At 29.7% G+C, this 23,223-nt stretch overlaps 1 protein-coding gene across 1 annotated transcript; it reads left to right on the forward strand.

Annotated features, from left to right (window-relative positions):
• Positions 1-19,468: 19,468 nt before the first annotated feature.
• LOC148206742 (GDSL esterase/lipase At2g23540-like) lies at positions 19,469-21,566 on the forward strand. The gene is made up of 5 exons (XM_088114613.1): positions 19,469-19,960; positions 20,250-20,380; positions 20,482-20,730; positions 20,811-21,066; positions 21,158-21,566. The coding sequence occupies exons 1-5, from the start codon at positions 19,702-19,704 to the stop codon at positions 21,379-21,381; spliced, it is 1,119 nt and encodes a 372-aa protein (XP_087970739.1). The 5' UTR covers positions 19,469-19,701; the 3' UTR covers positions 21,382-21,566.
• The last annotated feature ends 1,657 nt before the right edge of the window (positions 21,567-23,223 follow it).

The raw sequence follows: 23,223 nt of genomic DNA on the forward strand, positions 1-23,223 counted from the left end.
TGAAAATTATAAAATAATAATTTTAATTGCTATTAGATATTGTAATTGAAATGTCTAACATTTCAATCTTAAAATATAGGTTTAATTGATTCGGATGTTTTTATTTGTGCAGTTTTGTGTCAATTAGTTTCCTGTATTTTAAAATAACTCAATTTGGTCTCTATTCATAAAAATTTTAAGCAATCCAATTCGTGTGGAGGACGTCAAAATTGTTGTCAGGTGGTCAAGTGAGGTGGCATTTGAAACGCACGTGGCACACGCAAGCTTCTTCATCCAGCAACCATGGCAGCCCAATCACCGCCATCCTTGCTGGCAGCTGTCATCTCCAACGCATCATAAACGCCCAAGCCGCCTTCGCAGAACCACCATCTCGCACCTTCATCTTCTCCAGCAAAACCACCACAGCCTGCCACATCACTCCGCCACCACGACCCAAAATCACGCAAGCTTCGAACCTCACTCACATAAACCATCATCGCGAGGTCGCCATCAACACCTCGTCATCCTCCAAGCTCGCATCGAACCACCACCATGAGCAACGCCGCTTCTTCATTCACGCGCAACCATGACCATCTTCCATTGACGCTTCGTGCCGCCATCCTCACCACTTGCACTCAGAAAAACCAGAGGACCAACAACCATTACACACACAGAGACCCAATTCGAAGAAACCCGTCGAACTCTAAATCGTCATCCGCAAAAGGCCACCACCACGAGCTTCTGCCTCGCACCTACAAAGAGAGGAAAACCTAAGAAGACAACCAAACAACAGAGAGACCCAACAACCACCCTCCAGGAATCGCGTCGCCATGAAGAAGAAACCCCAATCGCGCAACCAAACCTACAACCAGCCAAGCACCGTGAGTGACTACCTTATCAGTGGAATTCCTTCTCTCGCGAAGAGACATTCTAACGGCGCAAGTTCTTTTCTTCAATCTGGCAAACCCTAATTTTGAGTAGGGAAGGGGATGACACGTGTCACGTACTTTTCAAATAAAATGTCACATTGACGCAAAACTGCACAAATAGGACCTCCGAATCAATTAATCCTAAAATATATTTAAATTTTCATTTTGTTGCTTCTTTTGATATATGGAAAAAATAAAAATTAAATAAAACGGTTATGATTATAGATAAAGATATACTTAAAAGTAATCTTGAAAAAAAATTATATATATATACACACGCACACCCTAAATAAAGGAATGTCATTATAGGTTGATATTATTATTACTTTGTTTAGTATATGGAAAATAAATAAAGTAAAAGAAGAAAAAAAGAATGAATGAAAAAATATTATTAATTATATTCATCAGTAATAATTTTATCTATTAATGTTATTAATTTGCTTATTTAAATTATGATTATAATAAAAAATAGACTCATTAATGTGAGATGAGAGAGGAAGAAAAAACAAACAAGAAAAGAGGAGTGAATAGTTTCGTAGAGTTAATGTGTAAAATAACAGAATAAAATATTTGATATTTCACATTTTAACTCTCTTTTTTGGCAACTATGGACACGAAATGTTCCATACAACATATTCATATGAAAATAAATAGTTTTAATTTATAATCAATTAAGTAACTTTTATAGTTGAGTATCTAGTTTCATTTTTGTTTTTACTTTTTATTGTAATAATAGTAATAATTAAACTGTGACAATAAATAAATAAATAAAATAACTTATCCTTTTACTATTTTTTTTAATTGAACATTCCCTCTTTTTATTAATTTTTTGACTTATTTTATTCATTTTTTCTTTCGTTGACGATAAGTGATGAAGAGATCATACCAGTTTGATAAATCAAGAAGTTTTAAACCAATATAATATAAATTTGTAAACCATGATGATTTGCGTCATGACATCATTTGAATTCAAATTATAAACTATTGTTGATAAGAAATATTAGTAAAGTCCGAAAAATACTAGAAAAGGTCGAAATCATCTAGATACAATATTATATAACTAATCAAACTAGGTAATGAACATATAAAAGTAATCACCGTGTCTAAAAAACAACTAAATGAATTAAAGATGACAAGGATTATCTACATAATTTATACAATTTTTTTATCAAGAATAATATTTAAATATACAATTATATAAAACATTTATTATTAGTTTTATTGTCCATTTATTTTCACATTAACACTAACCCTTAAATATTGAATGGGGTGTCTCTATAGAAACAATTTCCAAACTGAGATTTACCAAAGAATAAAAAAAAACTTTTTAATAATAATAATAATAAATAGGAAATAAAGTGATATTATAGAAGTTATCTCGACCTTATGATAAAATATTAGTAGTTCTATACCCAGATTTTATCTATGATAGTATATAAAACGACAACCTCACGTTGATGCACATCGAGTCTACGCAATTTTAAATAGTTTTGTTTCTTCAACACAAATTAATACTCGATATTTTTTTCTAGCGTGTAATATTACCAAGTTCTGAGATTTACAAGAATTGCAGGGTCGTGTTTATAATGCAGATCTAAAGATGCTAATCATGAGAGTCCAATTTAGGTTTGGTTTTCGATCAAATCAATGTATGAATAATATTCGTATTTTAAGCCAAATTAAAAAATTACTATTTCAATAAATTGAGTAGATAATAAATTTTTGAAAGCCCTTATATATTTTAGAATATTGTGAATGTCATAAGTTGTAAGCTCTTGAATGCCACAAACTAATTAGGACAATTTAAAATATATATAGATATATATATATATATATATATATATATATATATATATATATATATAAGTCTACTATTTTTTGTTTTTCTTGACATTTAAAGTTTGTGAATTTTACAGTCTCATACATAATTATTAATTTTTTAAATTAAATTTTTAATATATAATGATGTGATAGTAGTAAATAAGTCATGAGTCGTGATATTCCTCGTGTAATGTAAATAAACCTGGATGGTGATAATGAGGCAACTACTTAACGCTAAAGATAGTAAAGTTTACTTGATTATTTAATGCTCTTGTACGTTTTCTTTTCTATAACGTCGCGTTTGGTATGTATGCGTCTAACGTACTTAAATGTGAGATGAAAAAGTTAATACAATCATATATAAAATGTCTCCATCTATAACATTTTCAAATTCAATTTCATGTTGTAAATGTCGACCTATATTCAATGCGATTAATTGCTTTTATTTTTTTTTTTAAAACCGTTTTATCATTTATGTATCTTACTGTTTATTTTAATGACAACAAAATTTAATGGTATATCGTGGTTTAATACGAATTGTGAAATACTAAAATTACTTTATGAAAGTATGATATCTAAATTGAGCGTTCATTAAAATGTAGAAACGTTCGCCAACTCTATCAAATGCTCGTCAGTTCAACCAAAATTAAAAGCTTTCGTCAAACTACGATAAGCAGGTCAGTGCATGTTAAAAGTCAAGCGACACTCAATCAATCCTATCAAATCGGATTCAGCGGACGCTCAATTCAGTCAAACGATATTGGAGATGTTGCTCCCTCCACCACCGCCCCTGCTCCCTCCACCTCCTCAATTTTTTTTATTTCCAAAATCATCCTTATGTTAAAATTTTATTACTTTTACCATTTAGATTTTATAATATATTTGAAAACTTTAATTTTACACCCCCACCACCACATCTCTCACAAACTTTCTCTTATCTTCCCATTTTCGTTTGAGTTTTTCTTCTTCTCTCTCTTTTTTTTCGTTCATTCTTCTCTTCCTCACTGCTTCCATTGGTGTTGATTCCTGGTGTGGAGGAAGCGAATACACTAGAAGTGGTGGTGGCGGCGAGTACACTGGTGGTGGAGGCGAGTACAACGGCGGCGGGGCCGGAGGGGAACGAGGGCAGTACAACGGCGAGTACAACTGGTTGAAGCTCACATCGAACATCGTCAAGTTCTTCGTCAACCTTATCTCCTGGGGGAGCACGACCTGAAAGCGTTGTTCATCAGAACAATCTCGTTCAACCCCTTCATGTTGTCGATTCCAGCCGGCACGCAACCATGGAAGCGGTTGTTGGCCAGCACGATCAGGGACACCGGCAAGTTGCTAAACTTATCCGGCAGGTCGAACACGAAGTGGTTGTCGTTGATGAAAATGGCGTCGAGGTCCCTGTCGAAGAGCTCCTTGGGGACCGTGCCTTCTGAATTTACTGTTGCAAGCTTTTGAATTCAAAGTCGTTGTTGTGCTTGCATGCTTGTTTTCAATTTTGTAAATTGAATTAGAGTACAAAGCATTTTGAACGATGAAACAAAGTTTACCCGGAAGAAGAAAAATTAGGATGTTCTAAGGAAGCAGAGAGGGGAGGATGTACGGAACCGGAGCTGACTGACTTGGCTCGACGGGTCAACGACGCTTCAAGGAAAGGCAACGGTTGCGACAGATTAGAGAGGGAGCGGTGTTCAGAAGCGTAGCGGGGCTCCAGCGAGGTAGAAAAAGAGTCAGCGGAGTGGAAGAAGGAGAAGCCAATGTCATGGTCGTAGGTGGCGGAGCTTCCTTTGCCTGGTCAACCGCCGTGGTGGAGTGCTGTCATCGAGTTCGGCATTGTTGAGGTGGGCTCCGGTGGAAAGTGATTTTCTAGAAAGAGGCACCGAAGAGTGGTGATTGTTGGTGAAAAAGGGTTGTGTATTTAACAATTGGTGGTTGCAATGGGACTATAACATTGCAAAGCAAAACTATGGAAACAACCTACACTGTTTTCGGTAGACTTTGGTTGCTAATAATTTCCATGTTCCAACGAGGATTGTCTTGTGTCTGGAATAATACATACTGCACTGTCTTCCAAGGCACAGAGTGACTGCTAAAGCACAAAGACGAAGAAGACATATTAACTCTAAAAATTAAATTAAATTTGACTGAAGGGCAAAACAGAAATGAGGGAGGTGTTGGGAGCAAGGGATGGTGGTGTAGGGAACAACATCCCGATATTGGGCCAATTAACTCAACATTTAAGTAGTTGAACCAATAGTTCGAGTAGTCAAAAATATCTTACGTGAATAACGCGAATTACGCGGGCAACTAACCAAATTTTAAGAATAACGTGGATCACGGCAATTAACCGTATTTTAAGGTAATAAGTTGGTTTTACATTTTGTTTACGTTAAATACAAGAATAACGAAGGAAAAAGGTACATTTTACTTTAAGAAAAATATCACTTAAGAGAAAACTAAGATCCCACGAATCATATCTGACTTTAGCATCGGAGTATCTTTGCAGGTACCCCCACTTCCATTGAAGAAGACGTAGTGCGCCAGCAAAAGGAGTGTAAAGCAACATCTATAAAGGTCATATCTCAGTCCTAAATAATCATACTGAACTATTTTATATAATTTATTTTTGTCAAAATATATATTAACAAATAAGTGTTCATAGAAAATCTTAGTAAAGATATCGAAACTAACAATTTGCTTCACCTCGTTGTTGAAATTGTAATCCGTAGAAGTTGTGTTTAGAAATAATTAGATTACAAAAAGAAAGAAAACATAGTTATCCTTTCTTTTTACGTTAGTTGAAAAGGGGAAAAATTGCAATTGCACTCAAGTAGAAATAAGTGAGATTTGAAAAGGGGAAATTTTGCAATTGGACTCAAATTTGAAATAATAATAAGGGTTAAATATGTTTTTAGTCCCTAAACTATTGATTGTTTCTGGTTTTCGTCCCTCTTCCAAACTAAGGTACGATTTGGTCCTCAATCTTTAAAAAACGTTCGTTTTAGTCGAAAAAACGAACGTTTTGAGGACTAAAACGAGGACTAAAAACAAAATTTTGAGGACTAAAACGAACGTTTTTCTAAAGAATGAGGACCAAATCGTACCTTACTTTGGAAGAGGGACGAAAACCAGAAACGGCCAATAGTTTAGGGACTAAAAACATATTTAACCCTAATAATAATAATAATAATAATAATAATTATTATTATTATTATTATTATTATTATTATTAAGTTTTGAATCTGATATTTTTACCCATTATATACATTTAAATTTAAACGGAGTATTATTTAAAAAACTTTAGCTGATTGAAAAGTAGGTTTCTTAACTTTTTCTTTTACAAAAATAATAAACAAGTACATAAATATTACTTGGCCAATAAAATTAAAATGATGAATACACAATGTTGATTCTACAAATTATTTTTCTTTTAAAAAAATTAAATATAAAAAAGGATAAATATGTTTATAGTACCAAAGTTGAAGGTAAAATTGAAATTCATTTTTATATCAAACTTTCTTATATTTTTGTTTTCAAATTTTAAAAATAATAGAAATAGCACTTTTAATCTAGTGTTAATTTTTTTATATTTAAATGAATTTTTGAATTAATATTTGAGATGAAATGTATTAAATGGTATAAAATACTCAAATATCATCTTGAAATGCTTAAAAAGATAACTTAGTTGATTAGGTATATCTATTTAATTTTAAAATTTGGACCACTATATCAAAGTATGAGACAATGATAGATTTTAATTTCACATCAAAGTTTAAAAACTAAAAAATATTTAACCTTGTTAACAAATAATAAAATTTCAACAAGTAATAAACAATTATATAAAATTAAGGAGATAAAAAACTAAAATGTCATGGATGTCCGACCCATCATTCTTTTCTTTCATTTATTCAAAGATTGATGCATCAACAAGCATTTGAGTCTTAGAGAGGAATGATATTAAAGCTCATAAATTAGTTACAACAATGGACACTCATCTCCATATGAATGGTGATCTAATGGAATGAAGTTCAATAGGTAATAAGAAGTTGTTGTTGACTAAAGTAAACCAACTAATTTGAGTAAATTTTATGTCTCACTCCTATGACGATGTATACTATAAATTATGGGTATGTGCATTATTATGTCCTTTTTTTAAAAAAATATCTCTTAATAAACTCAATGACAATTATTGTAAGGATGTGAGTCATAAAACACCCTTTGAGATAGGGATGAAAAAAAGGGTCAAGTCCGCACAAGTTAAGCCGCCAACTTGACAAAAAAGGTAAAGTGAAGTTAGCATTTTTAACCGGGAGCCCGAACTAACTGGTCTGCCACGCTAAGTAGCCTGGCAGACCAGCCCGCCAAACTTGGCTTCATTAACACTAACATAACCCGACTTCCCTCCACCATTAACATAACTACATTCTCCTCTCATTTCCACCGTTCTCTTCTATCTCTGCGTCGTGACACTTCATATTCATTTGACTTTTCATTAACAATAACACAATCCAATTTCCCTCCCCCATTATCACAACCCTATATATATTTTTCTCTCATCTCCACCATTCTTCTCTCATTTATAGATTAACCCGACCTGCCTTTTCCCTCTCATTATTTTTGTTGAATTAAAGAATACCTATTGTTTTATATTTCGCCTCTCTTTTATGTGGTTTCAACTACTGTTTTGTCTCCTTCATAATTTTTAAATTTCTTTTGTTTTTGACAACTCAACAATTGTTTTCAACCTGTTTTCATGTAAAATTTTAAAAATTTCAATATGTTTTCATGTCATATTAGATTTTCGATGACAAAAAAACAAAAGCTAATGGGCCAACCTAGCAAGTCACAGACTGGGTTGTAAATTTTAACTCGTTTCAATTAGAAGGCCAACCCATTTTTGATCAATCAATATTGGGTCGAGCTTAAATAGGTCAGGTTGGCCAGTGTTGTTACCCATACTTTAAGGGTTTATCTAATGAGTGTGACGATGATACCATCACTACGAGACATGGACAAGTCTCTAAGCAACACTCATAAAACAAGATACATGCACAAGGTTGTAACGTGTAACCATTGATTATAACTTAAAATGAACACCGATATTGACTATGTTAATTACTAAAACTTGTTTACAGGAGATATAACTCAAGACTAATTAAGTCTCTGCATTTTTTTAAGTGAAAGTTTATAAGCAATGGGTGTAAGGTTCAAACTAAAAAAATATTTTATTTTAAAAGACGATATAATTTGTTTCATTATTTTTTAGATAGTATAAGGATTTCGAAAATATTTAATATAATTAAAAAATAATTAATTAAAATAGAATCCTATTATTACTAATGTTTTTGTGCAATATTAATTGTAGATGTAAATATTATTTATGGACAATGTTTTACATTTTTTATTGATTACATTTTATTTTATATCAGATTTATTACAATCGACTTTTAAGTCTCTCATACTCACAACAAACACATCAAGAATGTTTTCAATCTTATGATCCATTATAGTTACTTACGATAGAAAATTTTTAAAATGAGTCTTCATAAAATATTTATTGATATTTCGCTTTTGAAATATTTTTAAAGTATAGATTTATGTATAGTCTTTATGATTTTGTATTATTAATATTTTGATAGAATTTAATTATTTTTTATAATGCTAATAGTAATATAATAGTAGGATAGTAAATAAATTTATAATTAAATTCGTTGACTTCTTAAAATAACCATAATATACATTAGATTTTAAATAAATAAATTTCAGATTTAAATATATATATATATATATATATATATATATATATATATATCCAATAAATATGTCACTTTTTTTTTATAAAAATCAAATTCATATCTCATGTTTTAAAACTGGATAAAATTTGGCTTTTAAATATATGTATTTATCAGATAAATATGTGAACGTTTTTTTCTTTTTTACAAAAGTCAAATTCATACCTGATGTTTAAAAACGAAATTAAATATGTTTTAAAAGTAAACTCTAACCTGACTAACTACAAATCAATATTAAAATTGGTTTATACGAATGTCATTATCAGAGATGGAGTCAACACCAAATTTATGCAAAGATCATTTGCGCTTGTTTTGATTAATTATATTTTTTTAAAAATAATTGTATCGGTTATCATAGGAGAGCGTAATTGGGTAATATTCAACCCAAACTCAAAATCAGTACAAATGGAAAAAACGAAAGCAATTGATAGTAACTAGATTTTTTAAATCATGGCTTGAATATGTTTGGTAATGACTAATTTTCTCAAGCTTGTAAAGATCGTGCTCAACTGATTTATCAGTTAAACGTGATTAGTAACTAAATTATGTAAATTAGTTATAGACGTTTTTCAGATATTATTTAAAGCAATGTTTGAATTTATAGTTTATTAGTTTTTCTTTTCTCTTCACAACTTCAGTATATTATCTCATTATTCTTTAATGTTATGCAATTTCTTTATACAATTATTCTTTAATATTTCCTTATTTATTTTAATCATTACACTGTTTTTAAAAAATAAAAACTAATAAGAACTTTTACATTAGGGTAACAAACGCAAAAATTACAATTTCATAAAAGTATATTTTTATCTATAAAATGAAATTACATAAAAAAAAAAGCTAAAATAGTTTTTAGTATTTCACTTTCATTTTAATGTCAAATAAGAATAGTTATCAAAACACTAAAAAGAACAAAAAATTAAAAATAAAAAGTATAAAAATTAGATTTACGATAACTAAAAATATATTTAAACATAGTATTTTATATTAGTAAAATAATTAAAAGATCATTTGTAGTATTTATGTTACGATAAACCCACACACACATATATAAATTAAAATAATTAATATTATCTTAAATTTTAAAAATAAAAATAAAAATCCAATCTTAAAAAAGAAATAGAAAAAATATTTATTATCTCTTTATTGTCACACATTATTTCTCCAGAAAAAAAAGGGAGGGAAAAAAGAGAAGCATTTATGTCAAAGCACAGGTGCAGAAGCAATTATCCACACAATCTTGGAGTTAGGACAGACATATTTAAGAGGTTAGGTGAAGCTCCTTTTCCCCAAATGTAGTTTTAGTCTAATCTTCTTTCCTCATTTAAATATAAGTAAAAAAAGTATTTTTATTTATTTTATAAGTTCTAGTAAGAAATCTTATAAAAAAATGTTATAAATTAAGATTAGCGAGATTAAAAAATAATAATTTATCATTTGGTTAATATGAAATTAGATACTTCTCTTATTTAGGTTTAGAAGCCGTAACTTTTTGATTGGGGAAGGTTTAAAGGAGGAAAAAAAAAAAGTAAATTGTTTTTCCTAATGTAACCATTGGAAGAGACATTGTATATGTTATGAAAGATTTTGGGTATAAAGAAAGAAAATATAGTAATGACAGAATTTAAAAGTTTGGGCACTTTACTTTTGTATTTGTGAGGTCCAATGGACATGCATGGAAAAGAAGAGATATGATTTTATTTTTATGGGAATGGGTGAAATATTTGTAATGTTTCAATGAAACGCTTAAATCATTGTAAACTATGATGACATGTAGGGATGTTGCTAGGATAGGTACTTGAGTGCTTATAATGCAACATTTTTTTATTTCACTTCTAGGTCGTATATGGATTTTTAATCATTTTATAATCATTAAAGAATTTACTTAATTTAATTAATGCTATTAAATTTATTAATTATCATGTTATTTAACTACCTTCGCAAATATTAGAATTTTATCTTTAACTTTTCCTTTCTATATAAAATATTTGGAATAATATTAAAAAAGCCTTATGTTGCACCATAAATAAATTGCAAACCTAGTTACTTTTTATAAAATAAAAGTATTTTGTTTTGTTTTATGTTAATATTTTAAAATAATTAAACTTTGGAAGTTGCGATTAAACTTAATTATGTCATTTCAACTTATTTGAAATAAGAACATTAATGTAATGTATAGAAACAAAAACAAGATTCTAAATACAATTAATTTTTTTATATTTTTTAATTGAGGAAATTGAAAGTAATTTTAAAGTTGAATATTTCACTTCACTCCAATTAACCCCAATTTCATTACAATAAGAAAAAAAAATCTCCATTCCAAAAGTTGGTTATAGATCCAACCTAAAACCTTGCTAAAAAAAGTGAAAATGAAGGGAACCATATAGTCTAAGAATATAAACAAAAGTGGACAGGTTTAAAAGAAAACAAAAAAAGTAAGCACTCACAAGCAAAAAAATCATTATATGTAAGACTTAACCACATGAAACATTTTCTCAAATTTTTCATTTGCAAAATAGTTTCGTCTTTGAAGTTTGATGAGTTACTTATCTCTGTGAATGAACCAACATCTTCAATAACTTATAAACAAACATGACTTTAGACACAAAATAATGGTTAAACAATATTGTAACATTAAAATGTTTTTTTTTATTTGCAATAACCAACTATATATGAGTGGTACAAGAGGTACCAAATTCATATACATCAGAAAACAGAAAACAACTCTAAAAAAATATACAAATTATTCAACATAATACATTTGTGTCCTTAAATATGAAATCGTCCTTAGGATATACATCCTTCCACCATACTTACTTCCAAAGAAAGTAAAAAAGAAGAAGGAAAACTTGTATAAAATTTCTCCATTCCTAGATCTACACCATTTATATTCTTGTACTATTGGAGCAAAAGAATGTTTACCTATTACCACATAATTAAACAACACTTGTAATTCCTTCATTATCCTTAAACTATTCATAACCAAATTCCATATCCATCCCACATGCTACATTTTGAGTTTTTATTTCTTTTCATCTAGTCAATTCGTTTCTTTATCTTAGGAAACAACCCTTGGAATGGATTCCCACAATAGGAAAAGGTTGTTATCTGAATATACAACACTTGTCCACAACCAACAACCTAGTTTAACCTGGCAAATAATTATATTAACATTAAAGTTTTTTCCATGAAACATGCTTGTTCCTTTCCTTCCATACTTGCAAACCACAAAAATGTCACTTTATTTTTTGAAAAATGCTCATGGCAAAGTCATGTTAATAGAAATGCATACTTGGAAAAGAGGATATGACATTACTCAAATTCACCCATCTATAACCTGTTTTCCATACCTTGTATGATGTTTCGTAAAAAAAGTAAGTGTTGCATTGATTCTTCCTCCTGTTGACATAATGAACATAGGAATTGAGACCATGATTCCAAAATCTTCTCTGTATACAAGTTGTCCCTTTTAGTGAGATAGTACACAGATTTGACACTATATAATTAAGCATATGTTGTAGTTCTTCTTCAAAGAGAATCTCCCTTATTGTTTCCTCCAATACCCTAATAATTAGAATCAAATCATCCCTTAAGTATGCATGAAATCAATGTGTTTTCCCTTTAAAGCTAACTAGCTGTAGCTTATCAAACATGGACGAGTATGCTAGTCTACCCATCAGGACTCAAGTAATGAATTCTTGTGTCAAAGATGAATGATAATAACACACGCTTCCATGTAAACAATATTCATATGAGTAAGTTTCAAATCTCCTTATCCAACTCTTGGATTTCTTATGGTTTTGTATGTTTCCATCGTACTGAATTCCATTTAATTCTGCCTCTTTGGTTTCTCATGTGTCTAGGAATGTTGACAAACATTTTGGTATTACCAATTGCTACTTGATCCAAATGCTTATTCAACCTTTTACTAATTTCTAACTTCCTTAAACCTAGCAAATCAAAATCTTTGTCTCTCAAGTTTTTTCTCTTGGGAGATAAGACACAACTTCTAACATAAATGTTTAATGTTTGTAAGTTTTGTTTTTTTTATATACTACTCAACTTTTTCATTTCTATCACATGAGAAACTTTTAACTTATACTTAAATTTTTAATGGGTTAGGTTTTATCACAATGGAACATATTTTTTTTATTTGAGACACCAAAACAAACCATAAACTATAATACTATAATATCACTATTAGAATTTTTTACTAAAATCGAGATCGAAGACTTATTAAATACGAGTTGTGCACATAGAAATTTGACACTATTTTTAATGTAAAATCTTAAAACTTAATATTTGTGCGTTTTATTTTTTTAATATACCATTCAATATTTATTTTTACTTAATTTAGAGCTTCTAACTTGAATTTCTAAAAACTTATTCAGAAAAATAATATCTTAGGTAGGAAACATAAAATGTCATTCAATGAGATAATATAACAAAAAAAATGATAGGATTAGGCTCTTACAAACTTTTTTGTGAACCTGCTATCTAACTATTGTTCTTCAAATTGTATTTTTGCCCGTGGATGTACTGCTGTTTTTTTTTAAGAATGGAAATCTAACCAAACTTTGTTCTTTTGACATTGAACTCTATACCGTCTACACCAAATATAAATACAACCTTAATTTACTTTAATGTAAAAAAAACTAATTACTTTAAAAAAGTCGTAAACCAACCACTTCACTTCCTGTCTAGGATTCCATTATTAATGATAATGCACAAAGCCCTAGAAGTTAAATTGATAAAGAAAAAGGGTATCTTGACTACATTACATTTTACTTTCTATATTGGATTTGAGGAACAAATTGACCAATGAGTTAGCAGTTGTATCCTTCAAGAATAAAGCATTGTTCTTTTCCTTGACAAATGAGTGATGAAGAAAAGTTAGAGGGTAGGTCAATTTTTATGACAATTATCCTTAACTCTTCTTTGACCCAACTTATCTAATGTGGTCCTCTAGAATTTGTTTTCAATGCTGCTAAGCAATTTTCTTATGCATGTTTTTCAATTTTAACCTTTTCATGAATCTTCTATAATTTATGTGTGCAATACAATATAAAATATCACAAATGCTTGAACTCCTTAAACTAATAAAAAACAACTTTTATCAATAAAAATAATGACCAGTTTTATTGATTAAAAAAATAACATCTATGTATTTTAAGTACTTATTTGATCATTATCTTTTATTTTGTTTATTTTCCTCATCTTTCTTTCCTTTCGATAATCTGTTTAAAATACTGCTTCATTTTTGTAGCGTTTTCTTTAGACAGGGATTTTTTTTCCCACATTAATAAGTGAGTGAAAGTATTAATTTAGTTACAATTTAAATTTTCTTTCACAGAAGTAAGACAATCAAATAAACTTTGTTCTTTTCGTATAATTAAAGTTGTTTTCATTTTGCTCTTTTAATTCTTGCACAAAACTCTAATGATAAATAATATATATAAATAAAAAAAGTATTTTTATTACTTAATTATTTCCTAACGATTGTAATTAATAGTATAACTATTGTTTGATTTCATCTCTGAATGCAACTTCTTCAAGCATTATTGGTTGACGCCCTTTCTATGTGATATAATATAAAATTGCCATCACAAATATAATTTTATGTCACTTTTTTCAGATTGTTTGAACTATTTGCATTCATTATCAATAATACTTTATAAATACTATATATAGAGTGAGTTATTTGAATAAAAAGAATTCAAAAGTTCCTGGAAATAAAATAACACCATTTATGTAATGAATATGATGAGATTTCACAAAAATGATGTTAAATAAACAATTTTTTGAACTTTATTGGATCTGAAAAGGGGTAAAATGATACGCTGTAAGAAAAGGGAATAGAAAAGCATGATGAAGCTATATTGGTTTAATGAGCTTTAACGGATATGGACATCACGTGCATTACTACAGACAATAATTGGTATTATTTGGTGACCAGTTTTGAATGGAAAGATGATCATAGTCTCATCACCGGTCGACCAAGTTATATTTAGCAATGGTCAAAACGAAGAGGGAAAGTGGAGTAGTGTGAGAATGATAGATGAAAGATGAATAAAAGAGGTTGGTGTGCATGATGCATCATTCCAACGAGAATCTTTTTTCATGAAATGGTTAGAACAGATAGAACCAATGAAAGCAGAGACAAAGAATTGTGAACTGATACAGAACATACACTCAAGAACACAACCACTCTGTCCGACAGAGGCAACCCCACTTTCTGAAAAAACAATGGTAAAGAAAGAGAAACCTTTGCATGTCTGAGAGACTTCAAATGAAAGAAGGGATAGAAAGGGACTTGGTTGAGTGGGATGATGGGGCCTCACTTACCTACACTTCCATTAGTGTGCTCTCCATCTACACCAAGCTACAATCAAGTGCTTTAGACTTCCACCATTCTAACTTTTTCCCATTCACTACTCTAAATCAACAATCATCTTGCTTATCTTCATCTTTTTCATTTTGACTTTTCTATCATATTCAATGATCGCAAAATCTCTTGCTGGCTACATTCAAACCATGCTATCAATTCCCCATTTATGGATTCATCACTATCTTTTACTTAAACAACTCACCTTTTTGATCAAACACACTTTAATAAAACCTTAAACTTCACATATTCTTTCAAAAACTCTACTCCCAAACTTAATCTAGGTAACCTCACCTATTTTCATTCATATTGCTAAAGAAAAAAAATCATAATTTTTTACTATCTTTATATTATAGATATAAATTATCTATCTAAACTAACCTTCCATATGTCTTTCCTACTTATTGAAAGTTTCATGTCAATTAAAGATAAAGCTAATTTATAGTATATAATGAGTGTAAATCTCACCTTACAAATTTGTTCTTTGAGATTGATTTAAGTTTAAAGTCTATTTCTTACAATTCCTTACTATGATTTATTTATTTTTAATTTACAATCTGTATTTTTGAAATCATATATTTAACCTAATGTCGTTAAGAACGTCAATTTATTTATCTATTGTTTTTATGAATATAAATAAATGTAAATCAATTCATGCATTAATTTTTTTTTAAAAATAAATCATTGCGGTTTTTGACTTAGGGATACTTGTTTTTAATCTAGAATAAAGGGGTCCGTCGTGAATGTTAAACAGGTAGAAAAAGTATTTTTGTGGTAAAGTAAAGATTGGTTGTATGCATTGATGGGATAATGGGCCCAGGTCCAAGTTAGGTTGAAACGGGCCTGTATCGTTTCTTTTTGGTTGCACGTGTGTGTCTCTATTCTACGTTTTGGAAGCTAATAACCAGTCCTCACACCTCATAGATTATTAACATTATTGGGCCTTTTTCATTTGGATCATCATCATCGTCAATACCATGGAAACCTTCCTATTCCTAACGTATGTGCTTCGAATGGACCCAAAGATTAAAACTTTCTTGTTTTGTTTTCAATCATTCATCAATCATCAAGAGATACTTTCTTTAGCGGGTAACATGTCACATAGGAATTTTAAGGCGAAAAAATAGAAAATTATTTTTTTGGATAATACTATTTTTACATGATGTAATGTAAGTTAATTACTATTAATCTATTATTCATTTCTTATCACTTCACATTTTTTTTCCGTGTCAAATAATTCTTTCTATTATAATTTCAACAAAACAAAAACCTGAACCAATATTATCGTAAAAATATAATAATATAAATAAATTATTAATAAATTAAGTAAAATGATCATTCGCCTATATGTTCAAATAAGATTCCTACATATATGATTGCTTTTGATAAGAAGATATTTTTTCACATCCCAGTGCAGATATCACGTAAAATCACTGACCACAAAAGTGCATAAATACCGACTATCACTGTAGGAGTGTTTTTGGAAAAATTAAGAGCATGTTTATCTTTATTCTAATCAATTCAGAGTTTTGTCAACTCAGAGTTTTGCCAAGATAATTAGCTTGAAATCAACCCCGACCCTATTAAAATTTGTGATATTTGAGACAAAATTTGCACTTTATATAAAACACTACCTATCAAATTAAAAATTTTCATTATTGATAATTATTTAAAAAAATCATATCTTGTAAAAGAAAATATTATGCTTTTATACTAAATTGAAATAATAGCAAGTAAAAATTGTTTGATAAGTATATATATATATATATATATATATATATATATATATATATATAAAAAGAAAATTTTTGGCAAAAACAAATTAAGACGTGGATTCATTGATATTTGAAAAGACATGCATTGTGGTTCAGCAGCACCTTGGAAATGGTTTACATTGTGTTTTACTTATACCGTCCAAAACATGTATAGATAGATAAGCATTAAGGACATTATCAGCATAAACATTAACTTCATTAATTAATCTAATAAAATATTCCACAATATCATATCACCATTCCATAATTTCTTGCAAAAGACATTATGTTAAAATGTGAAGAGCTCTGCTGCTATTTGTTCTGATTTTTTTTTCTTTAAACTACCTTTCTTGTGTTTCATACAAGGGAATAACTTTGATGATTGTCCTATCGATAGTATTTTCCTAGGCTTTAAATCTTATACAAAAATGTTACCATTTCTTAAATCTCAAAAACTATTATATTGATATATCTCCTAATGTGGTTTTTCATGAGTCTTCTTATCTTAAACTTTAGAAAACTCATAACTCTTTATCTCTTCCTGTGCCAACCCATTCTAATCATAGCTCTGGTGATTTTTTGACGTCTTTAACTATTTCTCATTCTTCCACTTTACTTATTAGGTAATTATATTGCTAACATCAATATCCTTTTTTCTACTAATGATAATCATACTATTTCTATTTATTTTTAATCAAACTAGTGTTCTTGTTAATGATGTTTCTGATTATTTAAGTATTTTTCACGATCACGTAAAATACCTATTGAAATAACAGAAAACATTAGAAAGGAGTATAATAGTATTGTGGAAAAGTTTTTGTTAAAAGACATTTAACAACTTTGATAATGATTAAAAAATTTACACAAGTTGTTAGACACTTGATTTGTAAAACAATGTTTAACCTACACATTTAAAGATAGATAATTTTTCAAGAGTTTTATCAAAGTTACTTTAGTATTTTAAGAAGGACACAACCTTTGAAGAAAATTGACATTTAGTAACAATTGTGCATTTCAAAGATTAATTTTGAAAAAAAGTAGTGTTTGTAAATAATATGTTTTCTGAAGATAAAACAATAAACACAATTATTTTATACTAGTTCCCTCAACTAAGCTAGATCTGGTTCTCCTCTAAGACATCTTAGAGGGTTCCGTTATAATCTCAACAAAATTACAACTGAGTATTAGCATGGCTCCTGGTTATATCAATCCTAGTAACATATGTTATATTGACTAGTTGAATTTCACCCACTCTTGATTTTCACTAGACAATTTTGGTATATACTTGATACGTTGCCTAGTTTGAGTTTCACCCACACTTGATTTCTACTAGACAATTCTGATAACTTTGTTACGCCTTTTCAGAATGTACAATCAATCATATTGTTTATAAGTCTTAGATCATAATTCTCACAAAGATAATATATTTATGATATAACTCAATCAATACCTTATAAGATTTTTCTCCCTTCTTACAAATGTAAACTTATAACTTTTTCATACTTGTAAGTATATTTTCAGGGTTTATAATTGTAAGAGTATGAACTTTCTTTTATCTTTCATGTGGTTTATATGTTTATTCTTTTAGTTACCAATAACTTTTAGTTACCGATAACTTTTAGTTTATAAATTAGTCTAAATTTATCAATGACTAATTATTTTTTTGTTACTAAAATTGCTAATTATTTATTAATTTTCTTGTACTGTAATCCCTGATATGCATTTTTCGATCCAATTTTACGTGTTAAAGAATGAAGAACAATGAATCTCATAATTCACACTATTTACTTAACAATTATAATACAACAAAAATCTTTTATCAAACTTGTTAAATACCCGCAGTTATTTACTTAACAATTATAATATAATAAAAATTCACGTCATTCTATAGTTACCAATTAAGATTAAATTGTATACTTTTTTTTTAAAATTGAGTCCAAATTGACACTTAAAAAAAAACAGGAATCAAAATCTTGTTAAAAATGAAAACACATTTCAAGTTAGCATGACATTAAATGCTAAATAACTTTTTAGTCTTACAATCTTAAATATACCATTTGATTTTGTTTTTTCGTCTAAAATAATTCAGATGTATTTACAATCTTAACTTTTTAGTCTGCAATTGAGTTTTGCAAAAGAAAAGTTTTGAATTTCGATACTCATCAAACGTTTTATGAGATTGAGTTCAGTTTTGAAATTGAAAGGACAGAAAAGAAAAAAAGGCATACGGCTGCCGGAGAGTTGAGAGTGGAGAGAGAAGTTGATGATGGTTTAGATTAGATTTCGTTGATCTTCATGGTTCCAGCACTGTCAGGGGACTCCACTTTTCTTTTCAATCTTCAATTCATATCTTCCCTTACACGTTGAATAGAGAGAAATGAGAAACTAATAGAAAAATGAATCATCAACAATTATGAATTACTAATACTTTTAAATTTTGTACAAGTTTAAGATTTACTGTTTCTTGGCCCATTTGTGACGAGAACCTCTTCTTAGCTTTGGGCCCTGTTATTAGCCCGGTTCAGCCCCTTCAACCCCAAAAAGATTGTTCACAAACCTTCAAAAATAGAATAAAATTTCAAATGTTTGGAGTTTAGAAGCAGTTGGAAGGATAAAGAAAAGGGAGAAACCTGGTTTTCTTGAGTTGTTGAGTGCAGATGGACAGTTGTATTACTTTCCAATAACATGAAATTAGGAGTTAAGGGTTGGTTTTAATGTCTTATAATTAAGATACCAAAGTCCCTCACAGCTTTCTTCTGTAATTAATTGTCTTGTCGAATAGGTCATCGTGGATAAAACTAGGCACCCTGTGACTTTGTCTACAAAATCAAAATCTTTAATTGATGAATTCAACAGCAGGGTGAGAAATATGCACAGATGTTGATGACCAACCACATGAAAATCTTTATTCATCCAGTGCATTCCTTTGGAATCTTATTTTTAATGAGAAAAGGGTCAAACCAAATTAAAAGATGATCACAAGTTTTCTCACGCGAAGGGGAAAAAAGTGGTCCTTATAAGGCTCTTGGCAGAGCTTTTCAGTTGCAGCCATGGCTTTCCATTGTTATGACATGTTGGCGCTTGTGTTTTTTCTAGTGAACATTAGCTTTTATGGAAGTGTAGATGGTCAGAAAAACGCTTTAGGAGCCTCTTTCATATTTGGAGATTCATTGGTGGATGCTGGAAACAATAACTATTTGTCAACTCTTTCTAAGGCAAACATCCCTCCCAATGGAATTGATTTCAATGCCTCTGGGGGAAACCCCACTGGCCGCTACACCAACGGAAGAACCATTGGTGATATAGTTGGTAACTTTGTCTTCTTTCTCACATACCAAGATCTTTGTGTGTACCTATTAGATTTTCCTAGTTAACAAACAACAACATTTTCAATTTTTCAATCAACAACCTTACATGCATAATATAACTTATATACTACTAAAAAATATTGACAATACTTATATACCGTATTTGTTTTAACATATATTAAAGTGTGAGGAATGACGTTGAAAGAATGGAAATTAATATCGAAAAACGTGTCTCGTGTCTTTTCTTAACATAATTAATGTGTTGCTGTTTATATTTTAATATTTTTCAGGAGAGGAATTGGGACAACCAAATTATGCTATACCATTTTTAGCACCAAATGCAACAGGGAAAACCATACTGAGTGGAGTGAACTATGCTTCGGGAGGGGGAGGAATAATGAATGCTACTGGAAGGATATTTGTCAGTATTTTTTTTTTCTCTGCTGTCTATTCCTTACTTAGTCTTAATCATTCTGTGTAATAAGGAATATAACTGTGTGGAGTCAATAATTTTGTTTTCAGGTGAATAGAATAGGAATGGATGTTCAAATAGATTACTTCAGCATAACAAGAAAACAAATTGACAAACTGCTGGGTGAATCAAAAGCTAAAGAATACATAACGAAGAAATCCATTTTCTCTATCACCGTTGGGGCCAATGATTTTCTCAACAATTACCTTCTCCCAGTTCTCTCCATTGGAGCCAGAATTTCTCAAAGTCCAGATTCTTTCATAGATGACATGATTACTCATTTCAGGGCCCAACTCACGGTAACAACCTCAATCTAAATTTAAAGCCAAATTCTATAATCGTTATAAGAAAATTAATTGTAAATTGAATTGAATGGCAGAGACTGTACAAAATGGATGCCCGAAAGTTCGTGATAGGAAACGTTGGGCCAATAGGATGCATACCTTACCAGAAGACCATAAATCAGCTGAACGAAGATGAGTGCGTGGATTTGGCCAACAAACTGGCGCTTCAATACAATGCTCGATTGAAGGATTTGGTTGCCGAGCTAAACGACAACCTACCCGGTGCCACCTTCGTTCTCGCCAATGTCTACGATTTAGTCTCAGAACTCATAAAAAACTATAAGAAATACGGTAGATAATTGCTTTGATTTTATTTTTATGTGAAAAAAGTGTTATAATTATTTGAGAAATGAAAAAATGATATAGAAAGAAAAATTTGCAGGGTTCAGAACAGCAAGTAGAGCTTGCTGTGGAAATGGGGGCCAATTCGCAGGGATAATTCCATGTGGGCCTACTTCGAGTATGTGCAGTGATAGGTACAAGCACGTGTTCTGGGATCCTTATCATCCAAGCGAAGCTGCAAACCTAATCCTCGCTAAGCAGCTACTTGACGGAGACAACAGATACATATCTCCTGTCAATCTTAGGCAGCTCAGGGATCTTTGATCTTTGATCTTTCATCTTTCATCTTTCATCTTCTTTTATTCTTCTCTTCTCTTTCTCTACCACTACTTTTCTTTTTCCATAACATCTTTTCTCGTGCTTTCATTATTCACTGCAATTCACATAACGTAATTTACGACCGTAATTTCTCCTTTTCTTTTATTATTATATCTGTGGTGTGATTCTGAGTTTTAATTATGTTGACATGTTAACAAACAACACTTGACGACCCTGTCCCTGTGCACAAAAAAAAAGTGAGTCGCTATAGTCTGAATCAGACATGGGAAATTTTCATTTTCTTGTCGCTCCTGATGGTGACCATTTTGCAATAGATTATACCAAGTTTATATTTTCCACAACTTCCGCGCCTTGGTAGTTTAAAAAGTCGTCTAACCAAACCAACCTATTATTTCCTTTTTGGAATCTTGTATAATAGTCACAATTCCACTTAATCCCTCTATCACCCAAACAGTGCTACTCAACGCTTAAATCATAAATTTATACGTGATTCATGTTAATCATCCTAACCTATAGCCAATTAGTTTCTACTAATTATTGTGACAAATATCATTGCACTTTTAACTATGTGTAATTTTTTTTTGTGTGGCCCACTTTGTACCTTAGTTTAACCTACCAAGTAGCCAGTTGTGGTAGAAAGAGGTAGGTGAAGAGCTGCCATGTAAAAGGATTGTTGCCAAAATTAAAAATGACAATTCTATAGAGAAAAATACTATAAATACCATAAGGATAATGATACTTTGACAACATTTTTTTTTACAATATTTTAACATTGTCTACGTGTCATTTTATGATTGGTCCAAAATTATTCTATAATCAATAATAATAATCATAAATATCAATCAAAGAATAACACGTAAATGATGTTAAAATATTGTTAAAAAAAATATTGTCAAAGTATCATTATCCATACTGTAAAACAATCTAAGACGTTGTAAAAGTTAGGATCATAGTTTTAGGCACATTCATGAAGATTCTCTAATGTTTAGACATACCTTATGCTTCTTATTTTGTAAGAAAAAATTTATAAAAACAAGTAAAAGTATTTAAATATATGTCTTTTTAAAAAATAAGATTAAAGAAAAATTAATATAATTTTTATAAATTATTTAATAAATTAAAGATGTTTTAATAATTTAAAACATGAACAAAATATGAATACGAGAGGATAAGTATAGAAAATGAATAAATATATATGTTCATTTCCATTCACAAACTCAATTTGAAAAATTGAGGTATTCAATCATTTCCAAACAACATGCATGAATGGAGCTCATGAAAAAAAAACAAATAATGACAAGTTTGGAGTAGAGGAAAAATTAAAAGGAAAGAAAAGAATAAATAGAAGGTGTCTAACTAATATGAACAAAATAAAATATAATAAGAAAATATCATAAATAAGAAAATGAAAAAATAGAATAAAAAAAAGAAAAAATCACAGTACTTATAATAAAGTTTCTTATAACCTTCTTGTCTTGTATTTAGGTGAAAATCTACCTGTCTTGTATTTATACACACAACTTAGTTCATAATGCACTAGGGTTAGGGTTAGAAAATTAAAAAATATGTTTTCTTATTAAAGTAGCTTCTTCTTTTTTTTCATACATAAATTAAAAGATAAAATTGCCGAGAAACAGAAGTCCTTCACGAGCTTCATTGATGTTTGCGAGAATATGTTTCTCCATTCTAAGAATGTATATTTATATGTATTGTAATATTATAATTTTCTTGTCTATTTCAAATTCAATTACTTAAAAGTAAGAAATAAACATGAATTAAAATATACATTTTATTTTATGTTTGAAGAAATATTTGCTTTTTCTATGT

Source organism: Vigna umbellata, chromosome 1 (assembly GCF_029865625.1).
Source record: "Vigna umbellata cultivar VRB3 chromosome 1, Vumbellata_1.0, whole genome shotgun sequence".
Lineage (NCBI taxonomy): Eukaryota > Viridiplantae > Streptophyta > Magnoliopsida > Fabales > Fabaceae > Vigna > Vigna umbellata.

Excerpts from the sequence above, each read along its gene's own strand:
- LOC148206742 (XM_088114613.1), top strand. The coding sequence starts at position 19,702 with ATGGCTTTCCATTGTTATGACATGTTGGCGCTTGTGTTTTTTCTAGTG. Across the intron at positions 20,731-20,810 it reads ATTTCAGGGCCCAACTCACG|AGACTGTACAAAATGGATGC; the intron begins GTAACAACCTCA and ends ATTGAATGGCAG. Across the intron at positions 21,067-21,157 it reads AAAAAACTATAAGAAATACG|GGTTCAGAACAGCAAGTAGA; the intron begins GTAGATAATTGC and ends AAAAATTTGCAG.